At 42.1% G+C, this 26,294-nt stretch overlaps 1 protein-coding gene across 2 annotated transcripts; it reads left to right on the forward strand.

Annotated features, from left to right (window-relative positions):
* Positions 1-139: 139 nt before the first annotated feature.
* On the forward strand, positions 140-24,282 carry MOGAT1 (monoacylglycerol O-acyltransferase 1). Of its 2 annotated transcripts, none has more exons than XM_082287759.1 (6): positions 140-393; positions 10,366-10,544; positions 10,940-11,141; positions 13,739-13,913; positions 17,457-17,656; positions 20,650-24,282. In XM_082287759.1, exons 1-6 carry the CDS (start codon positions 300-302, stop codon positions 20,802-20,804), a joined length of 1,005 nt encoding a protein of 334 aa, XP_082143885.1. In that variant the 5' UTR covers positions 140-299; the 3' UTR covers positions 20,805-24,282. The 2 variants fall into 2 exon arrangements, with proteins under 2 accessions (XP_082143885.1, XP_082143884.1); XM_082287758.1 differs by having other exon boundaries at positions 152-393; positions 10,369-10,544.
* The last annotated feature ends 2,012 nt before the right edge of the window (positions 24,283-26,294 follow it).

A 26,294-nucleotide genomic window follows, 5' to 3' on the forward strand; every position in this document is an offset into this window, starting at 1 on the left:
CCGCGCCGGCCGCCTGCGTGAGGAGGGGGTATAGCAACCGCCACCCCCCGCTGCCGCGCCAGGGCTCTGCCCGCTCCCGCTCCAGGATCAGGTTTCCCGCGGCCGGGGCGGGCGGCACCGCCTCCCCGTCCCCGCCTGCCGGGCCCGCGGCCGTGGGCAGCGCTGGCGGCGGGGGGCGCGTCCTGCACGGCCGGGGCCGCGGCAGAGCGGCGCGCAGCGGGCAGGTGCGGCGGCTGAGGCTGCGGCTGCGGCCGGAGCCGGCAGGTCCGTGCTTCCCGCGCTGCTCTCCCGCCGTCGGCATGAAGGTCGAGTTTGCCCCCATCAACATCCCGCTAAAGAGAAGGATCCAGACAGTCGCCGTGCTGCAGTGGATCTTCTCCTTCCTCCTGCTGGGTAACAGTCTTCCTCCTTCTTGCCCCTGCCCCAGAGAGAAAAGGGCAAGAAGCGGCTTTTTCCGTGACCAGCGTTACCTGTGGGTATCGCTCGGTGCCAGCCCGTGGCTCCACGTGAGTGCCGAAGCGGCCAGGGGCGAGCAGCTCCCGACGATCCCCGGACGGGCAAGAGCATCGCACTTCTTTCTTCCCTGAAAGCTTTGGATGGCTTATCCTCTTTTTGGGGGGTCTATTTCTTTCTATGGGTTCTTCTTCAAATACCATCCTAAAAAGCTAGTGTCTGTGGTTCCTCATTGAGGCACCAGTAGGTTTCTGACAGCAACTTTTTTATTGAACATGAGCATAAAGTCTGGTACATGACTAATGCTGTTTTCATTTGTAATTTCGTAAAGTAACTTTATATGCTGTAGGTCAATAAAAGTCTTATTTAACAAGGTGATGAAAATTAATGGGCATTGTCAGTGAATTGGCTCAAATGAAGACACTTCTATAAAAACATCTTCACTGACTTTAAGAAAGTGTTGCTAATTCTACTTGGTAATCTTTTTCCACTGATTGTTCCTCTATAATTAATGTTCCTAATATCTTAATAGACACCTATCACTAAGTACCTCTTTACTGCAGCAAATCTTATTCACATGGGTAGGTGTCTTGAACTTGATGAAATTAATCACTTGATAAGGTAAAATAAGCCTTAAGCTCTATGAGACTAAATCCATGGGTTGTATAAATTGGGAAGTGGTTATTGAATAGTCTGTTATGAGGTACAGAGCCACTGCTTAGCTGTGTATTACTGGAAATGCTGGAACACTTCAAGATCCTCTATGCTCTAGGATTTACAAGGAGAAAAGGAGTGTGCACATATCTTCCTTGTATGTCTTGCAAGTATATTATCCTTCAGATGGTCTGATGTCTTTCCGATTATTTTTTTTTTTAGCCCACACTTGAGAGGCTTGGGGGAAGTATGGAGGGTAATCTTCACAGATTAATCAGTAGATGTTCTGCTACCTCTAAATTATATGTTGTTAAATGATAAACAGTTTATGTTTGTGGCTACATTGTAAATAGTCTGTACTTTTAATTTTCTGTTATTGAATTAGGTCTTGGCATGAGCCATTATTCCAGTCTCATAAAGCAGTGGAAGTTCAGGGGCAGGTGGAAGAGAACAATTTTTTTTTTCCTAACGTAGCAATACTGCTGCAGAAAAACACATCTTTCTGTGCTTACTAGAAGTGATCGGGATGCAGAAAATCCTCTCTCTGTAGTTTAGCAGGAAAAGTAGGCAGCTGTCTTCTGCAGCTGGGAATGCCAAGGAAAATCAACAAGGAAATGGTCTTTTGTCTGGTTATGTTGAGTATAGTGAGTTCATGTGATCATGAAAAAATCAATTTGCGAGAATGCTTGGTTAGCAATTTGATTCTAATAATAATTATCTGTTTGTGCTTCATGGGGATGTTTATCTTTAGAGCTGACCAAGGTGACCTTGTCATTTCGTAGGTGGATGCCTTCAATCATAGGGCAGCCAATGATCTGGCCAAAAAGTTTCACTTAGCTGCAGGAAAATTCAGGTGGATGAATCCTAAATGACTTAAAGCAGTGAGAAATGGGCTGGTTTCTGATGTTCTGGACTGCCCCTGTGTCTGGATTTTCCAGCTTTTTTTTTTTTTTTTTTTTTTTTTTTTTTTTTTTTTTTTTTTCTGAACAGATGTTGTTTGTTTGTAAGCTTTTGAATTCAAAAGTGACACTTTCAAATCAGGGAGGGGATGCCCCACTACGAGTGAAATACTGTGTGAGTTCATCATGGAACAGATTGGAGGTTTAGGCATTCTTTGGGTGTTTGTGTGTGGCTGGAACTAGTTTATGCCAAGCATGATCTTACGTTGATTGTCTGTCTTGTGTTACATATCTGCATGTGAAAACTTGAACAGATAATGCCCTATGACAACTAATGATTCATGATATAGATAGAGGGATTCTGTTCAGAGCAGTGAATAAATGGGGTACTGGCTTAGCTGCTAAAGTTGCCCATCTCAGTATGTTGTAAGGTGCCATCGCTTAGTAAAATGAACTATAGGACTAACAGATGAAGTAAGATAACTCTGAAAATGAGTGCCCTGATTGACAAAAGCTGAATCAGTTAATGATAGGCTTCATATCTGGGGAGTGACATGTGAAAAACAGATCTGGCACACTGAGTAAGCTGAAAGGGGAATGTGAGCCTATTGCAATTTAGAATTCACAATATGACTTGGATAGAAGACTCTTGGTTTCATCTTCCTGGTTGAGAAATGTAAAATGCCCTTGCTCTCCAGGCTTGCTTTGTTGTAATGCTGCATGGTTTTCTGAGACTGTGGAATTGATGACTGAAAATGCCCTCTTGCTTGTGTGACTGACAATCTGGCCTGAAATACAGACATGCAATAGTTGTCGAAGCCTAAATCTCATCCCCACTGTAGAAAGAGTGAATCAGTCAACAGATACTGAAAAAAATATCAGCAGCAACCTGGTACAACAAAGTTCTGCTTCTTCCTGCAGTGTACCAGCTTGGGCTGGATCTGCACTACAGATCTATTGCTTCTGCTGTGCAGCGTAGGCAGAGTAAACATGCCTCTGTCTCAAAAAAGCTGTACAGATGTGCACAGAATTTCATTATATACAAAAGGAACCTCTTTAAAATTCTGGCTGTAAGTTCCTGTGCTTCCTTGTTCTGTGCTGCAAGCTGCCAAAGTTCACCCTCAAAGGGAAAAGACAAGTTTTCATTGTAACAGTGATTTGCCTGTTCATTATCCAGGGCCATGACACCAGAAGCAAAAATAAGTTCTGAAATACTGGGATATGTATGTTTCTGGATGAGAGAAATGCCCATTAACAAATTCCCACCATGTGTTGGCTGAAAATGCCATACGGCTTAATATCTTATGTTTTCCAAGTGCAGCAGACCAGAAAAGTTTGGGTATAAATTCCATGAAAGAGGAAGGTGTTTTAATTGGGCTTCTGTCTTTTGAAAGACAAGTGTTATCAGTCTTGAGTCCAGAAAACTAAAGCTGTTAAAACTGAAAACTGGCAAATGCTAAAATCATGCTATTTCTCATTGTATTAAACAGAAATCCAAAACAGCTTCAGGCTGAAGCACAATGTCAAGCCATTAGTGTTATACTGCTGAAACAGCAAATACGTGAAGTTTTGCAATTTCATAGTGCCTACTTTGGCTAAAAAGCCAAACCAGACAATTTTCTATAGATGGTAGTTTTTTATGCTTGTAATTACTGTTATTAGAGATTCACTGGCTTGGCCAGGGCTGACAGACCTGGGGCAGGTCTGGCCCTGTTCCGAGCTCGTGCAACGCCCACACCGTGTCTGCCTTGTGAGGCTGTGTGCTGTCTGCTCTTGATCACTCTGTGCCATTGTCCAGTGCAACTTCAGGCAGAAAGTCACCTGGAGAAATGAAATCTCCAAGCCTGTAAGTGCTGCTGGACTGACAAAGCAAAGAGGTTGCATAACCCCCATTTTTGCGTCATAGGTTTCATGGTGCATGTGCTCTAAAGAAATTGTCACTGTCGATGAGTGCAACAGATGTGCTTGGTGTTTGCAGGAAATCTTTGGTTTTAAGCTTGGAAATATTTTTCTTAAGAGCTTTGAATTAATTTTGCTGCATTTACCAGTATGTCTGATATCCTCCCTATTGGGAACAGGGGTAGGTTTTCTGTTTCTCACACAGCACACTGCAGTTGAGCATTTATTCTTGGTGTGTGAGCTGTGTGCCTCAGTACTGCACATCTGTCAGTGAGGTTCAGTTTGTATCAGGAGGTGAGTAGTACCCAGGCAGGAGGTAGATCAAAGGGTTCTTTTAAAGGCAAAACCATTAAAACAAAGAAGAAAATCAGATTTGGTTGAAGTGTTGTTTTCCCAGTGCTTTAGCCTTTTGTTTTCTTTTCTCTCTAATGTACACAAATCAAATGACAGTATTTTTGAAGGAAATAAAGATAGAAGATGAGTTGGTGGCCTATGTTCCTGCTAACTTCTGTGCCCCTTATGTGAAAAGGGACAGTGGAGTTTGAGCATGTACAAAATCAAATGCAAAACTGAGTAACTTGAGTGGAGTGGTGGGGTCTTGGGCCAGACAATGAGAGAGGGAAATGAGAATTTAACCCTACAGCAGGGATACCAGGGTTTTTCTCTGAGAAAAAGTGATGGTAGGGGAGAATGGTGCATCTTCTAAGGCTCACCTTTGGGGCCCAGCAGTGTCCCTGGTCTCCTCACTGGGGGTTTAGGAAGTGACTGTTGTGCAGGCACTCCTGTGTTTATTTGTGAAACCCTTAGTAATACAAAATCACTGTATGATACAAGGTATCCTTTAATATGCACGATGACCTTGGTATATATTAAACTACATCCTGTTCTCTAGTGATTAAACTTCTGTGCATGTAGGCTGAAGCAGTCTGTTAACTGAACTTGCTGGAGACAGTTTTGAGTTGTGGATCTGGCTTCCCCAAAAGAATAGAAATGATGAAACATTTGCCACAGAGTGTGAGGTTACTGCTGGAATAATAAGTGATTTCTGTGTTGAGAAAGCAGGTGTCAGTGTAATGTGCTAAGGCAAATATTAGCCTTTCCTGCAAACGCCATGATGGTTTGTTATCTGGTGCTGATTTAATTCATCAGCTATAGCTGGATAACTAATATGGTTTTGTTTTTCCTCAAAGCCTTTTTAAAAAAAACTCTTTTGACACTTAAGAAAACTCAGCTAAGCTCCGTGAGTCTTTCCTAGCAAGCTGGCTGGTATTGCTGCTTGTTTTTGAATACTCTGTATTCATCTATCCATTAAGTTTATTGGTGGCCTATGGGTAGGGACCGAAGTGTGATTGCAGAGAATAACAGGGTACTTACTGACTAGTATGTGTAGGAATGCTGCCTCTGTTACCTACGTCTTAGGGAGGGAATTTAACCATGTGTCTATTTGTTTGTATTTCTCAAAAATAAGAAGAAAAACGGCTCTTCTGTGTCAGGCCAGAGACCCTGCATCTGAGCATAAGTGATAGTGAATGCCTAAGGAGAAAGAAAAGAAGTGGGAAATATGTAGACTAAATTTGGCATTCTGTCTCAGGATTTGGCAATTAGTAACTTGGGGATTTATGGTATCCAGACCACTCTACCTCCAAGTCAGTTGTCTGTAATGGTCTGTATCTCTAGTTTATCAGTATTTGCCAGTGGAAGATCTTGGGAACTGGAACCAAATTTCAGCATAAACAGGCCTCCAAAGCTTGGCATCTGAGGGTTTATGTTTGTTATCCTAGTGCTGTTGAGATACAGCTTCCTTGGTAGGAATGCTCAGATATCCTTGTGGCTCCCAGCTGTAACCAATAACCTGACAAAGGCCCTCACAGGAGACTGATACATATTCAACAAATGCTGGCTGCCCAACTACCTCAGTTCTGGACACGGCTACCAAATTCCTGGGGATGCCAACAGTTTTCCAGTGCAGTTAGTTTAAATAAACTCCCAGCTTTTTCTTTGCTGGCAAGTCCTTATCTGCCATGGATAAAAAGCGTCAGCAGGTTCCTGTGTTACTGGTGGAAAACTGTATATTGACAGAATTGCACAGAGTAGTAGGCTTTAAACAGGACAGTGGTAACATTACGTCTCCATTTTTTAAAAAAGAGGCTTTCTATGTAAAAGCTGCAGAGCAATACTCTGCAGAGGCATGAACTTGCTTGCTGTTGCTTTTGCAGGCTGCCTGTTCTCAGGTGTTGCCTTTTGTCTCAGGTCTTACTTTGGTGGGAATACTGGAGTCCATTTGCTGTAGTTGGTACTTCATTTGAATTTCTGTCATTTTCTTCATGATATATAGAAATAATTTAGAGAATATTTTCAGAAATTAAGGCTGATTAATTTTTTTTTTCCTGCATGAAAATATCCCGTAAGTGGGGAAAATAATTTTTTTTAATGCCAAAATCAGCTGATCAGTGTTAGCTTGAGGGATAATTGAGAGGAGCAAATGTTCACTAGGGATGAAAACATCACTGCAATTCTTCTGTGTTCCCTCCAAAGTTCTGTTCCCAACCCAGCTTAGGGACATTGCTGCTCTGAAAACTAAGGATGAGAAAAGCACTGGTTTTTTGTAGATACATCAACATGGTTGTTGAATAATGTAGTTTTTCTTTTTTATTTTTTTTCCCTCCATGTCTGTGTGGTAAGAAATAAGCTTTTCAGCTTGCTTTGTGTATTGGTACACACATGTACTCATAAAGCCCAGGGAGGGGCAATGCTAAGAATCACTTCCCCGCCTGTGTATTCACTAGGATGCCAGGGGATAAAGATGGGGGTTTTTACCATGTCCTTGGTGGGATGAGGTTCAAATTGCTGAACTCTGAATGCCTCCAGCTCTTTTAAGACAGAGGAGCATAATGTGTTTAGAGAAACCTTTGCTAATGGTATGTGGGACATGGCAGGAACTGGCTCGGAGCTGTCCTGAGTTGCTGGGCCGTCCTGAGGTTTTGGAGTGAGCTCCTTTGCATGGCTTTTGGAACACTGCAGAGAGCCTGTAGTGCTGCTTGGGGTGAGACCAGGACCCCTGGCACAAGGGACACACCTGCACTGCCCAAGCATGCTGTCCATGACTGCTCTGAGCATAATGGGAGCCTTCTCTTCTAGGGACAATCTTACATTCGGTGGCTTTCATGATAGATATTAATTAAACGTTTTTGATGCCTTGGTAACTCCAAAAGCATTTGAAGCTTCCAGTTTCCAGATTTAACCTGTGCTGTTTTCCTGCTTCCTATCTCTGATATTTAACTATTTTATGAATTTGGTGCCCCCAGCTGCAAACTCAGAGCCTGTTTAATGACTGAAGGATCACGTGTACAAACATCATTGGGCAGGATGGCTGCCAGTGCTGATAGCTAACACTACATAGAGTGGTTTTCATCTATTTGTTGCAAAATATGAGTATCCATGTGTTGTAAATGGGAAATGGAGAAGTGACACATCAACATTGGCTCACAAACCCAGTGTTCAGAGTTCCATGGCAGTGATTTGTTTTTTATTCTATATTTCCTCCCCCTCCACCCCCCCAATCCAATATATCACAAAGATATTTTTCAAAGTTCTAATTCAAGTTCAACCAAAAAATTACGCTTAGAGCATACACTGTAACTACACCCAAGGACACAATGATGCAGTAGAGTGACAAATCCCAAGTTATTCACCTTTTGCCTGAAATTTTTTTATGAATTTAGTTAAAATGGTTGCTATTTATTTACTCACTGTCTTGTTTGAAGGAGAAAACATCAGGTTTGTGTTTGTAGGCTCACTGGTTTTGAGTCATCACTGTTTAGGTCATCTTGTAGGCTCTTAATTCATTGAAATAATGAGGAGGTATGGCAAAAGGAATTTGCCTGGCATGTCTCATTGGGAATGCAGTAATCAACTTTGTCCTACAAGATGCTGAGCTCCCCTTAGGAAGCGCTAACAGCGTACTTATCTCCCCATACCTTGCATGCACTCAGGAATGTGTCCTAGCTAAAGCAAAGCAGCAAGCTTGTTGATCTTGTGTATGTTTGTCTGCATAGGATTAAGTACAGCTATCTGGGCCTTCTCACTGCTGATGTAATTAGCTCTCACAGCAAGGATGCTTTGCTACAGAGCACTTTTCAGCTGTTTGCTCCGGGAACTGATAGCAAAAAGCCATGTGATTCTGTGTTAAAAAAGCCATGTGATTCTGTGTAAGCTGAAAGTGCTTCTGAAAGGAAGGGTCAGAAATAGAACTACTTACCAATTTTTGCATAACAACTTGAAATTAATTGATTTATAGCAGCTAAAAAAAACTTCTCATACTTGTTCAAACTTAAACCAAGAACCTTGGCATCCTGTCCAAATTAGCATTCCTAGAAATTTCTGTAGTTTCAGAATCTCTTCTTCAAGGAACAGGTAATGACTTTTCCTCAGTAGATTTCTGTGCCCTATTTTGGACTGATGATAGTGTGGGATTCTCTGTGAAATTGAGTGTCATATTTCACCTGTGTTACTTGTCTTGCAATAATGATGTTCCTTAGAATTTGTTTCAGTTCTTGTGAGCTTTCCACATTGACTTTGAGGGTCTGTGGGCCTCAGTTAGCTGTGGTATTTTTCAAGACCTCTTACTCAAGTGCTTTTCTGTGGAAGACTGGGGTTGCTTGTATGAGGAGGAAGCAGTGAGCTTCTGTACTGAAGAATTCTGTACCGAAGAATGGAGTATCCTTGAAAATGGTAGATTTGATCCTGCTCCTGCTTTTGTTTATGGTAATTTCCTTCTCCCTTCCTCAGAGGAAATGCAATTCTTTATTTTTCTGATCGTATTCCTGCTAGAAATGTGGATGTTCATCCCCTTCTTTCCTACTCACTATAACCAGCAACTTTGCTTGCTGTGTCTACTTCTGGATTCTGTGGTAGTTCTCAATTGCCCCAGGACAAGATAGCCAATTCTATTCTGAATGCACAGTCAAACTAGGCACACAAACAAGCTGGTTGAAGTTCAGAAGAAGTAAATATTCAGGTTGGAGGAAATGCAAGTCTGCCTGTAGACCAAGTTAAGATCTCGATTTCAGCAGCTCAAAATCTGCTTAGTCTAGGGAATCTGCTGACTTTTCAACACCCAAGTAATATCTCTCTTGAATAAAGGTGATCTGAGCTAGGATGAGTGGGTTTTACTCTTGGTTCATCTGTTTATTGTAAAGTTTTCAGTTCTGGTGATATTTACATTGTGTGAGCCAAATTACTGCCTGAAGTATTTCTATTGTTTCTTTTTAATTCTGCTCTATTTAGTGGTGTATTTAGCTCAGTATGTTTCACCGGTGTACTTCTTCTAGGACTTCACGGGATATTGCCCTCGTGAAAGCCAGTCAATTGTGAGACATAAAGTACTGCTTCTGCATTGTAAAATGTCTCTGAAAAATGCCAGGTTCCTGCAACTCTGCCCATTGAGTCTTCCAGTGAGAACTAGGTCCTGTTTTGCTTGCCATTTTATAAATTTATGATGCTAAAGCTCCCTTGCAACCTGGACTTCAGCATCTGATCCATGAGCCTGCTGGGGTTTGTTCAGGAGGTGGCAGAGCAAGCAGGCTGCTGCAGGGGTACCACGGGGCAGAGAGCAGCAGGTCCTCCTCCTCAGACATCTCTGACCAGGGCTGCTCAGCGTGCTGCAAGACTGTAAAATTCTGCAAGTTCTACAAAGATAAAGTTTCCATAGGATTTCCCTGAGTAATTCTTTCAAGGTTGAGCCCAAAGTAACACACTTTTATTTAACCAAACAACTTTTTCTTGCTCTTTGAATTGTGTATAATACAATTCTTATGTATCACTATTGTAGCATGATGTTACCCTTCTTACTAAATTGGGTTTGAAAGTATCAGGACTTACCTGCTGTTGTGTTCCCATGGCACCACTGAACTTCCCCTTTGACTGACATGTTTAGTGGCTGAAGCAGAACCTCTTAATATTTTGGTCTTGTCTAGTGCATCTCCTTGGCCAGTGACAGCACTTTTGGCTGGGAGTAGAACTACCACCCTCATATTACAGGTAGAGAAGATGAGAAATAGAATAGAAAATGATTGCCCAACACCCCTGTAATTAGAAAAGAGATGTTGCTATGGCTCCCTTTCCCTTCTTTCCTTCCACAGCTTTCCTTTCTTCTCACTCCCTGAAGCATTACATCCTTGTTAGCTTTTGCTGTCTCCTTTTATTTTGCCTTAGGTAAACCAGATGCTCTCTACCAAACGTCCAGTTGTTCAGTAGAGGGAGAAATAACAGACTGAGGTGATACACTCTTGTGATGTTTCACCCTCAGTGTAACAACACCGTGTGGAATAAGCTGAGTTCAACTTGTATGCATTTTGAGTGAATCTGTAAAAACATATCAAGGCTGGGCATTCGGGGTCTTAAAAGGACACAGATGTGATTCATGCTTGCTGTGAATTGAATCACTTCTTGTCTCTTGTAGCAGAGTTTTGCTGTGGATTCTTTGTGATCCTGATCCTGGGCAACTTCTGGTTCCTTGCTGTTCTGTACCTGCTGTGGCTCTACCTTGACTGGGAAACACCATGTGCTGGGGGCAGACGGTCCCAGTGGGTCAGAAGCTGGACTGTCTGGAAGTACTTCAGGGAATACTTTCCCATTCATGTGAGTAAAAGGTTTCTCACAAACAGCTTGAACAGACATAAGCATGGGCAAACATCTAAGACTCATCTTTGGTAAAATTCTAATACTTACTCCAGGGTGAACTTAACTTCTTTTTAAAACATGGGAAATCTGAGATTTAGTGACAAAAGGGGACAGGGCCTGGTTTTGTACTTGGACTGTTGGGTCATAAGATAGTGCTTCAGCACACTGAATGCTAGACATGGTATCCTGACATATCTACTTAAGTCTTGTTTATCTGTAAAGCAGGACAGTAGTTTTAAGTGCTCAGAAGGAATTGCATTGTCATTGCTTTGATGTCCTGTCAATGTGCAATCGCCATAGCTGTTGTTTTTGAGGTAAATATTATAATGTCCACCACTGACTCTATTTTTCAGCTTATAAAAACTTCAGAACTGAACCCAAATCACAACTACTTACTTGGCTTTCACCCTCATGGGGTCCTAGTAGCTGGAGCCTTCGGGAACTTTTGCACCGATCCTACTTTCAAAAATTTATTTCCTGGGCTTACTCCATATCTTCATATCATGCCCATCTGGTTTGGCTGTCCCTTCTTCAGAGAATACATAATGAGTGCTGGTAGGTAAAAGCAGAATGTCTCAGCTGTTGATCCATATTTTAGCTTCTATTACAAATGTAGAGTCTATTCCTCTACTTATATATGGTAAGTAATTTCAGAAGGATCAGTGTTGGTGCTAAATTTAACCTCTATTTTATGATGAACTGTTGTGGCAAAACAATTTGAAGGTTTTATTAATAGTTTTGTAAACTATATCACTGAGTTGTTTTTTCTTTCTGAAAAAAATTGCTGGTTTTCCTTTGAACTGTGAGACAGCAGTCCAGAGTACCCATTATATACAAGAAGAGAAGGGCATAATAATTTGTAATGTTATTTAGTCATTGGGCAGGCACTTGTAAAACTAATTCAGGCTAATTTCTTACCTGAAGGGCTTAGTCTTGCACATTACAAATATCTTTCTACTCAGAACTTAATTACCTTCTTCTGATTGAAGTCCCATGATGCAAATTTGTGTAATTTTAATTGAGATGTAAACTCTAAAGAGAGGGACCTTTTTTCTCTGTTCTGAGAAGCATGTCATAAAGGGGTGATATTCATGACTGGTGCTGCAGTAATAAAAGATAAAAATAACAATCAATCAAGTTGGGGGAACAGAAGGATGAGAAGAATTAAATAAGGACTAGTGTTCCACCCCAGTGGTTTAATCCAGGAATTATTTTACTTAATTTCACTCAACTACAGCATTTAAGTATGTTCTGATGCACAAGACTAACTTTGGGAGACAGAGATCTAACTTAATTCCTGACTGCAACACAGATGCTGCAATCTCAGAGAAGCTGTTCCACTGCTCCATTCACAGAACCATGCCTAGGATCCTGCCCATATTAATATCAGAATTACTTATCTATGTATGCTTCAACATACCAGAGAATGCCTTTCCATGCAAATGTAATTTCTGAGGGTGTTCTTTGAGACTTGCTAAGTGAGGGATTGGCAGTGTTAGACCATTGCAATTTTAAACACTGTCTTTTAATCATTGTCTGCAAGTCAGATTTATATGTTTTTGGCATCTTGACCAATGGGAACAAATATTTACCTGCAGGATGAAAAACAGCTGCAGTAAAAAGCACACTAAAGAATAACCAGCACTGGAGCTCGGTTTTCACAGGTATGCAGCTGATAAATGAGAGGGGACCTTTGGTCTAATACGTGTTATCAGTCAAAGCATAAAACACTTGCAAAATCCTCCATGTCCTGAAAGCCATGCTCCTGGGTGTTTCATCTTCCCGTCTTTTTCTCCCTTTCTCCAAAACCTGCAGTTGCTGCCTCGGGAAGCGCAGTTGCGGCACTCCTGGGCTCCGGTGTGAGCATGGAGCAGTGTCCTGCATGCAGGCTGACAGCTCAGCTTCGGCAGGAGACAGATTTGTCCTGGGAAAGGCAGCAGCTCCTGCTTTCCTTTCCAGGGAAAATGCATGCTGACATGAATGAATGTCACTTGAATTATTTGTGAGTCTCAGGTCGGCTGCATTTTCAGAGTAACAGTGACTGTGAAGGCATATGTGGCAAACGGATGTAGCTTTTTACTGAGGTCTGAACATGCTCCAGTAACAAGCTATTCCTCTTGATGGCCAGCTCTCAAAAGTAGATCACAGTCATCTTCCTTCTCTTATGAAATTTTTATAATCCACATTGTAAAGTCCCTATTAGAAAAAAGACCAAGTGGGTAACAGGATATCCAAAAGGGTGTTTTGATACCTGTAAAACCAACAACAATGTAAACTAGACATGATCTCTTAATTGTCACTCAGAGTATATGAATTCAACACAGTGTAGTTAAACATGGCTTCTGGTAAATGGGAGCAATATAAGCCTTTGAAATAAAACTTAGGGCAAAAAGGAACCTTTGAAGGATTAGGTGCATATCTGTTAGAAAAGGGATTTTCCAAAGCACCAAGTCCAGAGCAAGATCTAAGGAGATGATAAAGTTTTATACAACAGTGTGTCTCTGATGAAGTATCTGGATCAGCAGGAGTACCAGAAAAGCTTCATATAATCTGCTATTTTAGCCTAAATATTGATGAGTGCTGGGGCCTGGTTACTAGAGAATGAGCTGATGCAATCATTGAGAATGGTACAAGTGAGTCTTTTCTGCTTCTTCTAATGCTGTCATGACTTTTCCTTAGATGGAGCTGCTGCTTTAAAGCTTTGAAAATAATGGAGAGCTATGCTTGGTACTGTAGCTCCATGTTTGAGTTAATAAGTCTTCTGTTCATTCTGTTAACCCCTCTATGCCTGTATTTATATGCACCTGCTTCATGACTTTAGCTCCTGCCTCTCAGCAGTGCCTGCTGCCATTCACCTCTTCTGCTCTTGGGCACAGAATCTCTCTGAAGGGGAGTTAAGTTGGCAGAAGAGCACACCCTGAAGAACTCAAAACTCTTGCAATAGGCAACAGCATTTCGCTCACCAGTGTGAAATCAAAGCACGTGCCCAAAACCAAATCTGTTGCAAATTGAGGAGGTTGAACCCAAATCTTTGAAATATGTTCTGTGCTGTTATAATTTTGAAACACCATTTATAGATTTTAAAATATTCTTAAATTCCACTGTACTTGTACATGAAAATCCAGTGGTCACTAAAATGTTTCCTCCTGAAGGAATGGTTTCTGCATCCAAGGAAAGTGTCTCATATGTGCTGAACAATGAAGGAGGTGGCCATGCATCCGTCATTGTGATTGGAGGAGCAGAGGAATCTCTGAATGCACATCCTGGAAGTCTAACATTGAACATCCTCAAGAGGAAGGGCTTTATTAAAATGGCCCTGAAACATGGGTAGGTCTTCCATTAAGCATGCTTTGAATGCAGCTGGATTCTTAAATATAATTCATATTATATTAAATTAGAGAATTTGAAGGAGTTATTTGTCCAAGAACATGCGGATGTCTGGCACAGGAGCCAGTCTGTCCACCTAGATCCAATCTGGGACTGTTGAAAACTCCTTTGACTTTCATAATTTGTAAGAAGTAGGTGTTATTAGCATATCTTGTTTCATTTCTGTTGTTTCTTGCACTAGCAAAGAGTAAGAATTATCAAACAGTATTAGTAAACCTTGGCTGGTTTTGCTGAGTAGAGCAAACATTCTGCTTTCTACTCTGTAAATTGAAGATACGTTAAGGTAGAATTTTCTGCTCATTTTAAGCAAACAAACAAACAAATTGGAAAGCTAGGCCCTGTTTTATTAAATCACTGAAAATTATGGTCTAGGAAGATTTGTTTTCACTATTATTCTAAAGACTTTCTTTTGAAGATTGTCATTTGCAAAAGTAAATTCCTGGGAATTTTTGGTGAAAATCTCAAGAAAAACTAGGTAACTTTTTACTATCAAGCAGCCATCATGGTGTAATTAAACAGAGATGGTATCAATATCTTTTGAGTGATTTACGTAGTATAAGCTGTTGTGTTTTTCCTGGACTGATCTAAATGGTTTGTATATTAGAAATATTGGAACCAATGATTTGTTCCTGCTACAGTTTCTGAACAGCTCCCAGGATTATGCATTGACATGTGAAGCAATGAGAAAAAAATACTAGTTTTGAGAAATCTGTAACAGCTTTTTAAGCTATTAACTGGAGAAAAGGTCATCTCTGAGAAGAGGAGCTCTCTGCTTTTTCACGGCATGCAAAAAACTAGAAACTGTTCTAGAAACTGTTCTGTGCCAAAATTCCAAGGGCACACGTTTCTTATACATATCACTAGGATTCTCATAAAGAATTTGTTTGCTAATAGAATGTAACATTTTAGTATAATTTGTACCCAGAAACAACTCTTGTGTATTTGAATTAGGACTTTCGTGTCTAAATGAATCTTTACTCAATTTTTGCTCAACTGTTGATTAATTCAGTGGAATCCTCAACACTCTCACTAGCTTTTACTTATTTTAACCATAAAGTTTAGAAGAATAGTTAGGTACTTTTTTTTTTTCTAAGCATGTTGATAAATGTCTGCTCTGTCATATCACAAAAGTTGGTGGTGGTTATCTCTTACCTAAATTGATTTGGATTGAGAAATCAGATACACCTGTGCCTCTCATGACCTTGATTTCAAAAGTATCTCCAACACATAACAACAAGAGGAGAACACTTACAAAACACAGGAATGGCCCCTTTACTTACTCACTTACTTTGATTCCAGTGATGGTTCTTCTCTTTCTGAAAGGGTCGTAGCTGTCTAGAGCCCTCCTCTGGGTGACAGTGCCTGTCTCTGCCTGAGTGGCTAAGGGCTACACGTCACATGGCCACTGTAACCAGCAGGCTACAGGTCATTTGTACAAACACCAGCACAAAAACCTCCTTCTACATGAAGCCTAGGAATTCTGACTTCATATCTCTCCAGCAGGGCTGTGGGACAGGGTGAGTCTGACAGAGCTCTTGCCCAAAGATTTGGCATCCAGTAATTGCTTCTGGTTTTAATGTTTTCTTTTTAACAATTAACAAAATGGGAAGAAAATTTCCAACTCAAGTGGAAATGAAAGGGCAAGCAGGGCTTGTGGGATGCAGATGAGAAGACCCACCTGCCATCAGTGCCTGCACACATTCGTGGTGCTCATGATCTGCAGCAGTAAATACCAACACAGGAAGGAAGGGGCAATGCAGAGATTTGTGCTCTGGCCCTGGCTCTTGTGCTGCCAGCACAGAGAAGCTGTGTTCCTCAGCTAGGAGCTTGTCAAATGTGGCCTGAATATGTCAGCAAAAGTCCTCGGCACTTCTGCAAAGGACACTTTGGTCCAAGGTAGTACAAATATCTGATAGGAAGAAATCCTAAAGACACAAAACAAATGATGAATCAGCTAACTTATCTTTAATTTCACAATCTTAAGTTACTTATTTCTGTGTCTCAGCCTCCTACATAGCATCTTGCAAAAGCCTTCACTAGATTAAAACAAATCCCACAGTGTCAGGATGCTATTGCACCACAAGATGTTCCTGTTTGTCTTAGTGTTGTAGTAAAAAGTGGAGTGTTTACACAGCCACAGTAAGTACCAGGCTTTATGATATCTCCTTTACAGGTGGCTAGGTGATAAATCCACTTGAGAAAGAAACTTTGAGCAGACACTAGTCAGAATAGTATGTGGGAATGATAGTCTGTCTGAGTCGTCAGGCCAAAGAAGCTGTTGAAGCCGTTGTTTTTTTCTGTATAGGTAGATTTTGACTGACCACAGTTCTTTCCAGCCAGCTCTGTCCTCAGTGCATCCTCCTCAGGCATTCACAGCTCTGCAGAAATTAATTCTGACAATGTTCTGGAAATACTGCTATTTTACAGTAAGGTTTTTCTCGAAGACAGTGGGAGCTGAATAGAGCTAAGATGCAGAAACTAAGACTTAAGTAAATCAAATAAAACATCCCTGAATCCTTTGGAGACTATTTAGGATTACCTTGATTTTTTTTTTTTCTCTAAACTCTGTAGAATATTTAATGAATCTAAGCATTAATCAAAAACCACACTGCAGCCAAGTTTTTAAATACAATGCTGGGTTTACCTGCTGGAAACAACTGCACCAATTCCATCCACTCAAGTAGTTTGTCCAGGAGCTAGTCAGTGCCTTTCCTCCCAAGCCAATTCATGAACTGAACGAGAACTGAATGAGAATTCATTAGGCTGTGCAAGAGCCAAAGTGAGTTCACATAATTTCTGTGGGTAGGATTTGACCCCTGGTAATACCGTTATTAAGGCTACTGTTTTCGAAGAAGTCCAGAGGAAGCAGGGTTTCACTGGGAATTGGACAGCAGAGGAGGAATTTGGCACTGCACTCGTGTCTGTGAGGGTGTCTGGTTTTTATCATGGTTTTTGTGCTGAAACCAAGGGCACGCATTACTCCGGTCAAAAGACAAGGCAAAGCCAAGATCTGGCTTTGATGCCACCCAGCTCAGAGCACTATAAGGTTAGCAACAAGGCTTCTTTGCTTGCCAAGGTAAAACATGGAGTGGAACAAGGGTGGACTTGCTGAAATAGTGGTGGATAAAGTCATGCTTATGCTATATGCAGTTACGCGTTTTCATCATTCTGAACAGTCACAAATTGCAATAGGTTACCAACTAACCAAATAGGTTACCCAATAACCAACCAACTAAATACTGCCAAAAGCAAGTTGATAGCTGTGTGCCAATCACTTTTTTTTTTTTTTTTTTTTTAAACACAAACCAGCCAAGGCATTCAAAAAGCAGCTGCACGTGAGGAGAGTTGAATGCCTGTTGCTGATGAAATCTAAAGCTGCTGAAACTTTCTGTGCTGGTCGTTGTGAAACTATGTAATGCTGATGTGAACTGCAGTGCAAGTGCAGGCTGATGTAGAATTCTCAGTGTCCTCTTTGTTTTATAGGGCTCATCTGGTCCCAGTGTTTTCCTTTGGTGAAAATGAACTATTCAAGCAAGTTGCAAACCCCAAAGGTTCATGGCTCAGAAATGTACAGGAGAAGTTGCAAAAGATAATGGGCTTTGCTTTACCACTATTTCATGCTAGAGGAGTATTCCAGTACAGTTTTGGCTTAATACCTTACAGGCAACCTATTCATACTGTTGGTAAGTTCCCAGCACCTTTTCTAATGTGTTTGCAAATGTTTAGAAATTCATCAGTGTGCTGCTAATATCTGTAAATTTATAAATCTGTTCTAACAGAAAGAGTTGATTGCTGTGCATCTCAAACAAGTATGTGAGGTTTAAATTTTTTTTTGATTGCTGTCCTTCCCTGTTAAAAGGGGCAGTTCTTTTCCCTCTTTCCCCTTTCTGTCCCAGGCCAAATCTTAGTCTTCATTCTCAGCTATCCATAGGCTTTTATCCTAAGGCAAGCCATAAAGAAATCCAAGAGTTGTCCAGTTTTTATGAGAGGGCTGCCACAGCTCTGCAGCTGTGGCTGTGGTTTCTGGATGCTGTAGCTGTTTTGTGAGAAGCCCAGACCTGCAATTTCTTATCTCTGCAGAGAAGTAGCAGTTGGATGTTGCAGCTGATGCACAGCCACTCCAGCAGAGCTCTGGAGCAGGGCTACTGGAAGGAGCTTGTGTGGTCCTGACCTGCTGCTCATCAGGACAGAAGGAGAGATGCAGGAGGAAAGAGAGAAGACACAGCGTGGTGCCACAGCCCTTGGGCAGGCTGCCACTTAGATGGCTTTGCAGGTCTTTAGGGTGTTTCCTTCCCCCTTGGTTTTCTCCCTTGGAAAGATCCAGTCATGTTTAATTGTAAGCCTGCATGCCATGGTGACAGGCAGTTCAGGAGAGTGTTTTTCCCCAAAAGCTTTCATTACTGCCCATCTACTCTCACTGGAGTGTGGAAGTGAATATATTTTTAATGGTTTTACTAGTGCTATTGACAGCCACACCTTTACAAAATAGGTGATGCTGGGTGTCATGCAAAGGCATTAGCTGTCTGTCTGTATATTTTTTGATAAATCATTTTTAGCCAGATTCTGACCTGAGTGAACTAAAGAAAATTGAGCTGTTCTGGTGTTCCACAAGGGACATTGAAGGTGGTCTTCCCTTTAGTGGGGGGATGATTTGATTATAGTATGAAACAAATAAAAATATTTATGACAAAAATGTAGCTCTTTTTATGTTAAATTTTATGCAAATCTCTGTTTTATCCGTTCATGCAGTTAAATATTTTGAAAATATTTAGTTTTTAAAGCCCACATTGTATACAGACAGGCTAAAAATGTCACTTATTTTAAAGCCAAGTTATCAAAGCTTTGGAATGAGATGTATTGAATGAGATGTATATGCTGCAATTTTTATTTGGGCTGATGACACTAGGACTGTTTTGAAGCTTAAAATGTCTTATTCTTTGAGGCATTTCTTCATCATGACAAGAGCTCAGGAGTGCTACAAATCAGCAAGACCAGAGTCTTGCAACAGAGCTTGTAAGAACTCATGAAATCCTTTGCCTTTTGTGTCTCTTTCCCCATGTTTGATAACTATCACAATGTCCCTGTGTCCTTGAAAGTGTGTGGGGTGTTCTTGGTATGGCTCAACATGACTTTGAAAGCATTGGCTCAGCTCCTGAGAGCTGCAGAGGCACAGTGAGCTCACCTGAGGTGATGAACTGTGCTGTCAACGTAGCCAAGTATGGGTGATTTCACTCCTAGTTCAGAAGCCATGGATCCAAGAGCCATTCAGCTAAGCCAAGATCTGTGAAGTTTGTGTGTTTTGGGCTTGATGAATGAAGTATTTTTGGCTTTCCTTTATGGTTTTTTTTTTTTTTATTACTGCTTTTCAGAAATATCAAATATCAAATTAAGCAGGTTCCTTAAAGCTGCACATAATATTAGAGAGATGAGTGTAGTTTTCAATTCCACAAGAAATCTTCTCTCTTGAGAGAAGAGACTGTTGCAGAAGGGCTTGGGGACTGTTTGCTGTTTCCAGTCCTGCCTCTGGAAATCCTGTATTATATGTGTATTGATTTCACACCCCTCTAAGGTATTGCTCAGTCCAGGGCTGGGTTCCCACCCCAGCCATGTAAAGTCTGAGTTTCAGCACCACACAGGGCCCGAGAGCTGTTAGCAGTTGGAGCTGCAGCAGGAAAATGCAGGCTCAGCTCTTTGTGGTTCTGGCTAGGCTTCCCTTTAGTCATCACTATCCAATCTGAAGTGGCAACATCTGTTGATAGGGATTTTCAGGTGCCTTTGGAAAAGCTCCTGAAGGTGCTTTTAGCTCTCTGTTTTTCCAGACTTCTTCTGTAATCCCAGTCAGGTCTGTTAAGGTCTTGGTGCTTCCAACGCAAGAACAGCTGTCAAAATCTGGTGATTGAACAACACAGGAAAGACTGAGGTCATGGGAAGCTCCTCTTAGCAATCCACTTTTTAGCCATAGCTTTTTGTGGAAGAGAAGGCTGCCCGCTGGATTTCCATGGAGTCGCCTCCCATGGAGCAGGTAGCAGGCTTTGCACAGTGCATGGAGAGCATTTTGGTTCCAGTCACATTAGTGGGCAATAGATGGTTTCAAGACACCTCGCAGGGTTTAGGGGATTTGCATGCTACCGTCCCTAGGCTGAGGTCACCAACAACATTTCTGTGCAGTGATATCCATTGTGAATAAATTGGAAGATAAATATTTCCTTCAGTCCTGCTCATGTGACTGTGTGGTTGAGGGCGCCACTGTCCTCTTAAGCATCTGCCTCACACTGAGTAGTTTTACTATTCAGATCAGAACAGAAGACAGAAAGTACATTTTTTTAAATACTGTGTTGAACTTGTAGACGGAACATAACCCATGGGATTGCATATTGCAGTGTAAATTGCTCCTTCAAGTTAGAGCTTATCACTCTTCTCATGTGCTCTTTTGCTGGCAGACTGAAATGTTGGGCAGGGGGGTTAATTCATTTTACCCGAATGTGAGCAAAAGGAAGTGGAAAACCAGACCCAGGACTCAGGCTTGTGAAAGGCAGGATCTGGCCCCAGGGTAAGAAAATTGTGCTGTGATTCTGCCATCTGGCTGGGAACTGTGGTGGAGCTGTTACAGAAGGGACAGCAATTCTGCTTAAAAAGAGATGTCAGCGAAGCTAATGCTGTTGTGTTTGATTTACAGTGGGAAGCCCCATCCCTGTAAAACAGAACTTGAACCCCACCAATGAAGAGATCGATCAACTTCATGCATTGTATCTACAGAAACTAAAGAAATTATTTGAAGAACATAAAAGCAATTACGGCATCCCTGAGCATAAATCTCTCATCTTCGAGTAGCAAATTACAAGTTGTAATTCCAAATCTCATGCAAAGAAACAGTGTCTGCTGAAACATGTCTTTCTTGCAATCCCTATTTTGCAATCTGTAATTATCCTTACGTAAGGAATACTTTTAAGAAGGGAATATTAGATGATTTATTGATTTTTATCCTATTGGGCGGTGGGGGGAGGGACCTTTGGGATGCAAGCCTCGAAGTCAGTGCTGTTTTGAATGTCCTTTTAGGTTCATATGTGCCAGAAATGCGAGTGAGAGACTCCACACAGGTATTCTTACCACCACGGTACCTACCCATAGCTTGAGCATAGGAAATTGCCCCAGCATGAGATCACTAGCAGAAGTAAAAATCCAAGAAGTCTTTGATTAGAGGTCGAGAGACCTACCAGCATTTATCAAACATGACAACAGGTTGTTCTCTGAACGTCAGAAACCCCTGCTGCTCTTCCACGGAAATGAAGGTGTGTGTTTTCAGCAGATGGCTACTGTAAACTACTTACATGAGAATTCAAGACTAAATAGGAGCCTTCAGCCCTGCATAGGATACTGGCAAAAACAGTTTGTCCAAGTCATGGAGCAGAGCAAACCTTCTGTTTGGGGAACTGTGTTGAGTTTGTTGTGTGCATGTGCGTGCTGGGTGGTGGGAAGCACTGAATGATGTGACTTTTCTGGAAAATCTGTGCTTTGGCTCATAAGTTTGGAAGATGAAGCAGCTTTGGTAGTTTCAGCCTCAGAAGAGATAGCAGGCACAGAACAGGAGAAGTGAGGGAATCATGGGAACTCTTCATCCTGTGCAAATTAAAAATGATCCTATGTCAAGCACTTGCACAGAAGGGAGCCCAATTTGTTCAGTCAGTTCTGAAATTTCACCAAGGAAAGTGTACTTGATAATGCCTTTTTTTTCCCTACTGACAGCTGTGGGGAAGTATGTGTTATGCTGGTGCTGCAGGGTGACACAGTGTGAGCATAGCTCTAGGGTGCAGCAGGTTAAGAGGCTGCATTGTATATAAACTCAGTGCCTGAATTTGAGAAAAGATTTATCCTTAATGTGGATATCCACTTCAGAAAAGAAAAGAAAAAAATCTTAGCCAAATACTTTTTCAGTGAAAATTCCTATGTCTTGGAAATTATTGTGCGTGGAAAGAATTGTAGTATATTCCTGAACTTTTATGAGATAAATTCTTGTATTTGTACGTGCCTTCTGTCTGCATGCAAACTTTTCAGATCTGAAGTCAGTGAAGCGTTTGCTCTGCTTTAAGCTGTTTTGGTGCCTGAATATTACATCAGTTACGTGGTCTGACAGGTTGTGCATGGGCTTATCAGGCAGCTTGGGCATCTTCATTTGGCTCAGTTCAGCACTGAGATGCTCCAGGAATAGCAACACTGGACACATTGTGTATTTGATTGGCTGGAGGCTCTTAGAGGAAGCACAGCTGGGGCTTTGGGAGCAAGGTAGAACTCTGGGAAGAAAATATCGTAGCAAGATGAAGGTGTTTAAAGAAAAGAGTAGACATTACTTCTACGGAGTGAGCTCTGACTGAAGCAATGCCCCAAAGCCAAACAAGTATTTGCCAGACAGAGCGGATGTATGTGCTCCAAAAAACCCTCCAGCAACAAGTTGGTTTCCTTAAGAGGGCTCTTCCTTCTAGTGACTCTTTGTCATCCGGATGTAAACAACCCTGAGCCAATGCTGAATCCTGCTCTCATTTTCTCTACAATGACACAATCACTCTGGGAACCAGGGCTGGAATTTGCAGTGCCTGAAGAAGCCCCTCTTCCCTGACAGACTGCTGCCAATGTGCCCACAATTCACCTCTACCTGAGCTTTCTTGGTGCCATGTGTGCTTGCCCTCCCTTCCCACACCTTTGCTGATCACTGATGATCACTGTGGTGTAGGTATCTTGCTTCCTCACTCTCTGTCCACCTTTCCCTGGGTTGAGATCTCTGGTCTCTATGCATAGAAAATACTGAGTGGTGGCTTATTCAGCAGAAATGGGGTTTAGGAGCAGGGTTTGAGAAGAGGAAGCACAACAGCTGTGCATGTTTGACACCGGCTTAAGATCAGGATGGTTTCAGCTCTGGAAAGGGCATGTTTCTAAGGAGGCAAGTTTGTTACCTGGGAAGAGGTCTCAGGGTCCTGAGGATTGTACAAACTGATGATCCCTGAGCAGTTGCTTTTTCTTAGCCAGCTATGTGAAATTTCCTTTGGATTTGACTCTTTGCTGCCTGCCCTGATGAGTAGTGCTGATTATTCATGAAAGAAGAATTTGGAATCTATGTCAGACTGTTCTCTCCTAGATCATCTGCTCTAATGAGATACTTCCTCTCATTCTCTGTTGTTCTTCCATTACCTTAATGATACAGAAGGTCAGGCTGTAAATTTAAAAATACTAGCATTGGGTTGAGGATGGGAAGTAACAATGGTTTTTTGTTGATCAAGTTAACCAAAACTTTTAGAGAACATGTGGATACCGATTTTGGAACAGTATCTGGCCCAAAGGGTATCCTACAAACAGGCTTTCCTCTGAATTCCATGAGAAAATTTTCTGTGGGCTCTGTGTACCATCTGTAACTGGCTGAGGTAGAACAAGTAGGGATTGTGTTACTATGGCTACTGATACTGTCATTGCTTTGTAACAATGGTGATGGTAAAAGAAACAAAAAACCTAAAAAACCCAACAAAAAACAACAAACCAAGAAAATCTCCAAACAGCTCAAGTATTTATTGTTGCTCAGTTACCACTGCACATTGCTTATGATGGTCCTTCCAAACTACCTTTTATTAACCAATTGTCTAGTGTACCTAGGACTATTTTAAAATAGAACTTCTGTCTCTAAACGTGATAGACATGGTGTCATCTAAAATATTTACATCTGTGTTAGTGTGTGGATCTGTAAAGAAGCCCTGCAATCCACAGCCCTGGCAGCCACAGACCCGTTTTGGCTACCACAGGCACCAATCCCAGCACTGCTGCAGCCGCTAGGAGGCTGCCCATATTTGTTGGAGAAAGAGTCTCCAGCTGCAGTTCCTGCTGGACAAAGCAAGAGCAAGGAGCTGGTGGGAATGGTGACACCATTTCCCCCAGCTGCGACTGGAAGAACTGGGGAGCGCTCACATTCCTGGTGGGATGCCCACACTGCCTGGGGCCTGCTTCGTGGGGTGTTTCTCTTTGTGCCTTTTAATGCCACACGTAATCCCAGGAAAGCCAGCCATCCATCAACAGGAGAAGCTCTGCCTCTGAAACATGCAAACACTGCCTCCCTGACGTGCTCAGGATGAAGTACCTGCCTGTTCTCTCCTGTGTGAACACCTCTGGGCCAAATTCAGTTGGCAGACAGTCAGTCCTGGAGTATTTTTACTTTACTACACAGCATAGTTTACACTTTGTAGCTTTTTATGGTACCTCTAAAATATGAATGTCAGTTATTTCAATGGTAGCTGTGACAAGGAGGTGTGAGATAATAAAGCTTTGTACCAAAGTGGGCTTGTGCTGACTGGATTTCAGATACTCATCACTGCTGTTGGGTGAGGATTCTGGCTGAACTTGAGTGGTCACATTAGCCTGGCTGTCAGGCTGTACTCTTACTATGCTGAGAAATCTGGATGGATTGCTTGCTGCAGTCTCCTGAGGAGAGCCTGAAGCCAGCTTCCCACTAGGATTCCAAAGGGTCTGAGGAAGAAGTGACCCACAGCAGGGAAGGGCTGGGCTGTAGCAGCCCACAGTCAGTGCGAAGGGGGCACAGCTGGGAAGCTGGAGCATGAACGGGTGGGCAATCCTCTGAAGAGCTGGTGAAATAACAGCTTTTGGAGTTGAATTCAATTTCAGTTAAAAATTTGAATTTTAAGTGCAAGTTGCATGAAGGAGTCCAAATCTTAGTAATGGTACCCTGGAGAGAAAAAGCCTGGCAGAGACTCTGCTTCACTGTAGGAACTGGGGAGCTAAACAGCTGCTTGGAGTAAAAAATGTGTTGCGCTTGCCTGTTGGGAAGAGGAAAACTACCCACCTTACAACAGTGATGTATTTAATGGGGTTTGTTTGTTTGTTTTAAAGTATGGCAATATAATGCAGCACTAACAGCTGTAGTGACAACTATGAATTCCAAAGCCTGGGAAAGACTAATTGTATTTTGTTACCAGTTCAATACTTTTTTAATGGAATGATGCCACCTTGCATCTTAGTATGGCACAAAGAAGGAAAATGGGTTAAAAGTGGCCTTGCATTGTTTTGAAGCAGCCCCATTATGTGTATGCACCTGTGTAAATTGGAGATGTGCCATGGGTCATCAGTGGATCAACACCACATCCTGGCTTTGCTGAAGGACCAAAAAAAAAAAAAAAAAAAAAAAAGAAGCAAGTTATACCTGTAAAGCAAGAAATGGAAAAAACAGGGAATGGAGAGGAACTGGACATTCATGCTTCTCAAGGTGCTGCAGCAACACTCATCCTGATCACAACTGGTTGTGATAGGTAAGTGATGCTACCTCCTTTGCTAGGTAGTGGATTCTGAAGGGATTTGGGTGGCCTGAGGGATGTAAATGGTTTTTCAGCTGATGTTTCTTGAGGTTGGTATCAATTTCACGTCAGCTGAACTGCTCAAGCAGTGCCTATAGAATTCCCTTGTATTTTCTGTTTAGTAGACAGAATAGAGCTGCAGAAAAGGATGAGAAGAAGGGGGAAAAAAAAGGAAATTAGTTTATTTAATGTAGTCATATGCTGGAGAAATATATCCATCTAAAAAGATAACTAAGAACGATAGGTGAGGAACCATATCCTTTATGGCTGCTTTTCATACCCTAATACTGAATTTCACACATAGAACAAGCTTGGGAAAAGCCTTTTCCAGTGCATAGAGGAAGAGGCTCCCTTAAAGCATGAAATACTTCTTGCCCAATTTTCCATCTTGGACAGTAGTAACAATTAAAATCAAGCTTTTCTTGGCTAGCATGAATCAACAGTGGGCTCGACTTTCCCTTCTGCAGTCAGCAAGCAGTATATAATCCTAGGGAATAGGTGTGTTAACTGGAAATCTGGCATTTTCCCTATGTGCAGAGCAGAGAGTGTCCTCTAGAGAGGTAAATTATAGTGTTTTCCAAGGGAAATTGTTTAGGACTAGTTCTTACACATAGTAATAGGGATATGTATGTGCTGTAAAACACTCTGAGGTCTACGTTAAAACAGAAGCCAGGTGACTGATTCATTGCTAAAATTTATGCTATTTCTCGTTTCAGTGGCGTTTCTGGTAAGTGACAGCACTAGCTTCTAAAGTTTCTGAAAACAGGGAACGCTGGACTGCGCGGGGTGCACGGGCGGAGCTGCGCGGAGCAGGGGCCGAGCGGGGCGGGGCGGGGCGGGGCCGAGCGGCGCGGAGCAGGAGCAGAGCGGAGCAGGGGCCGAGCGGGGCGGAGCAGGGGCCGGGCGGAGCAGGGGCCGAGCGGGGCGGAGCAGGGGCCGGGCGGAGCAGGGGCCGAGCGGGGCGGAGCAGGAGCGGGGC

Source organism: Coloeus monedula (assembly GCF_965178545.1).
Source record: "Coloeus monedula genome assembly, chromosome: 10".
NCBI lineage: Eukaryota > Metazoa > Chordata > Aves > Passeriformes > Corvidae > Coloeus > Coloeus monedula.

Coding starts and splice junctions, on each gene's coding strand:
- MOGAT1 (XM_082287759.1), top strand. CDS start 300: ATGAAGGTCGAGTTTGCCCCCATCAACATCCCGCTAAAGAGAAGGATC. Junction 394..10,365: donor CTTCTCCTTCCTCCTGCTGG/GTAACAGTCTTC, acceptor TGTCTCTTGTAG/CAGAGTTTTGCTGTGGATTC. Junction 17,657..20,649: donor GCAACCTATTCATACTGTTG/GTAAGTTCCCAG, acceptor TTTGATTTACAG/TGGGAAGCCCCATCCCTGTA.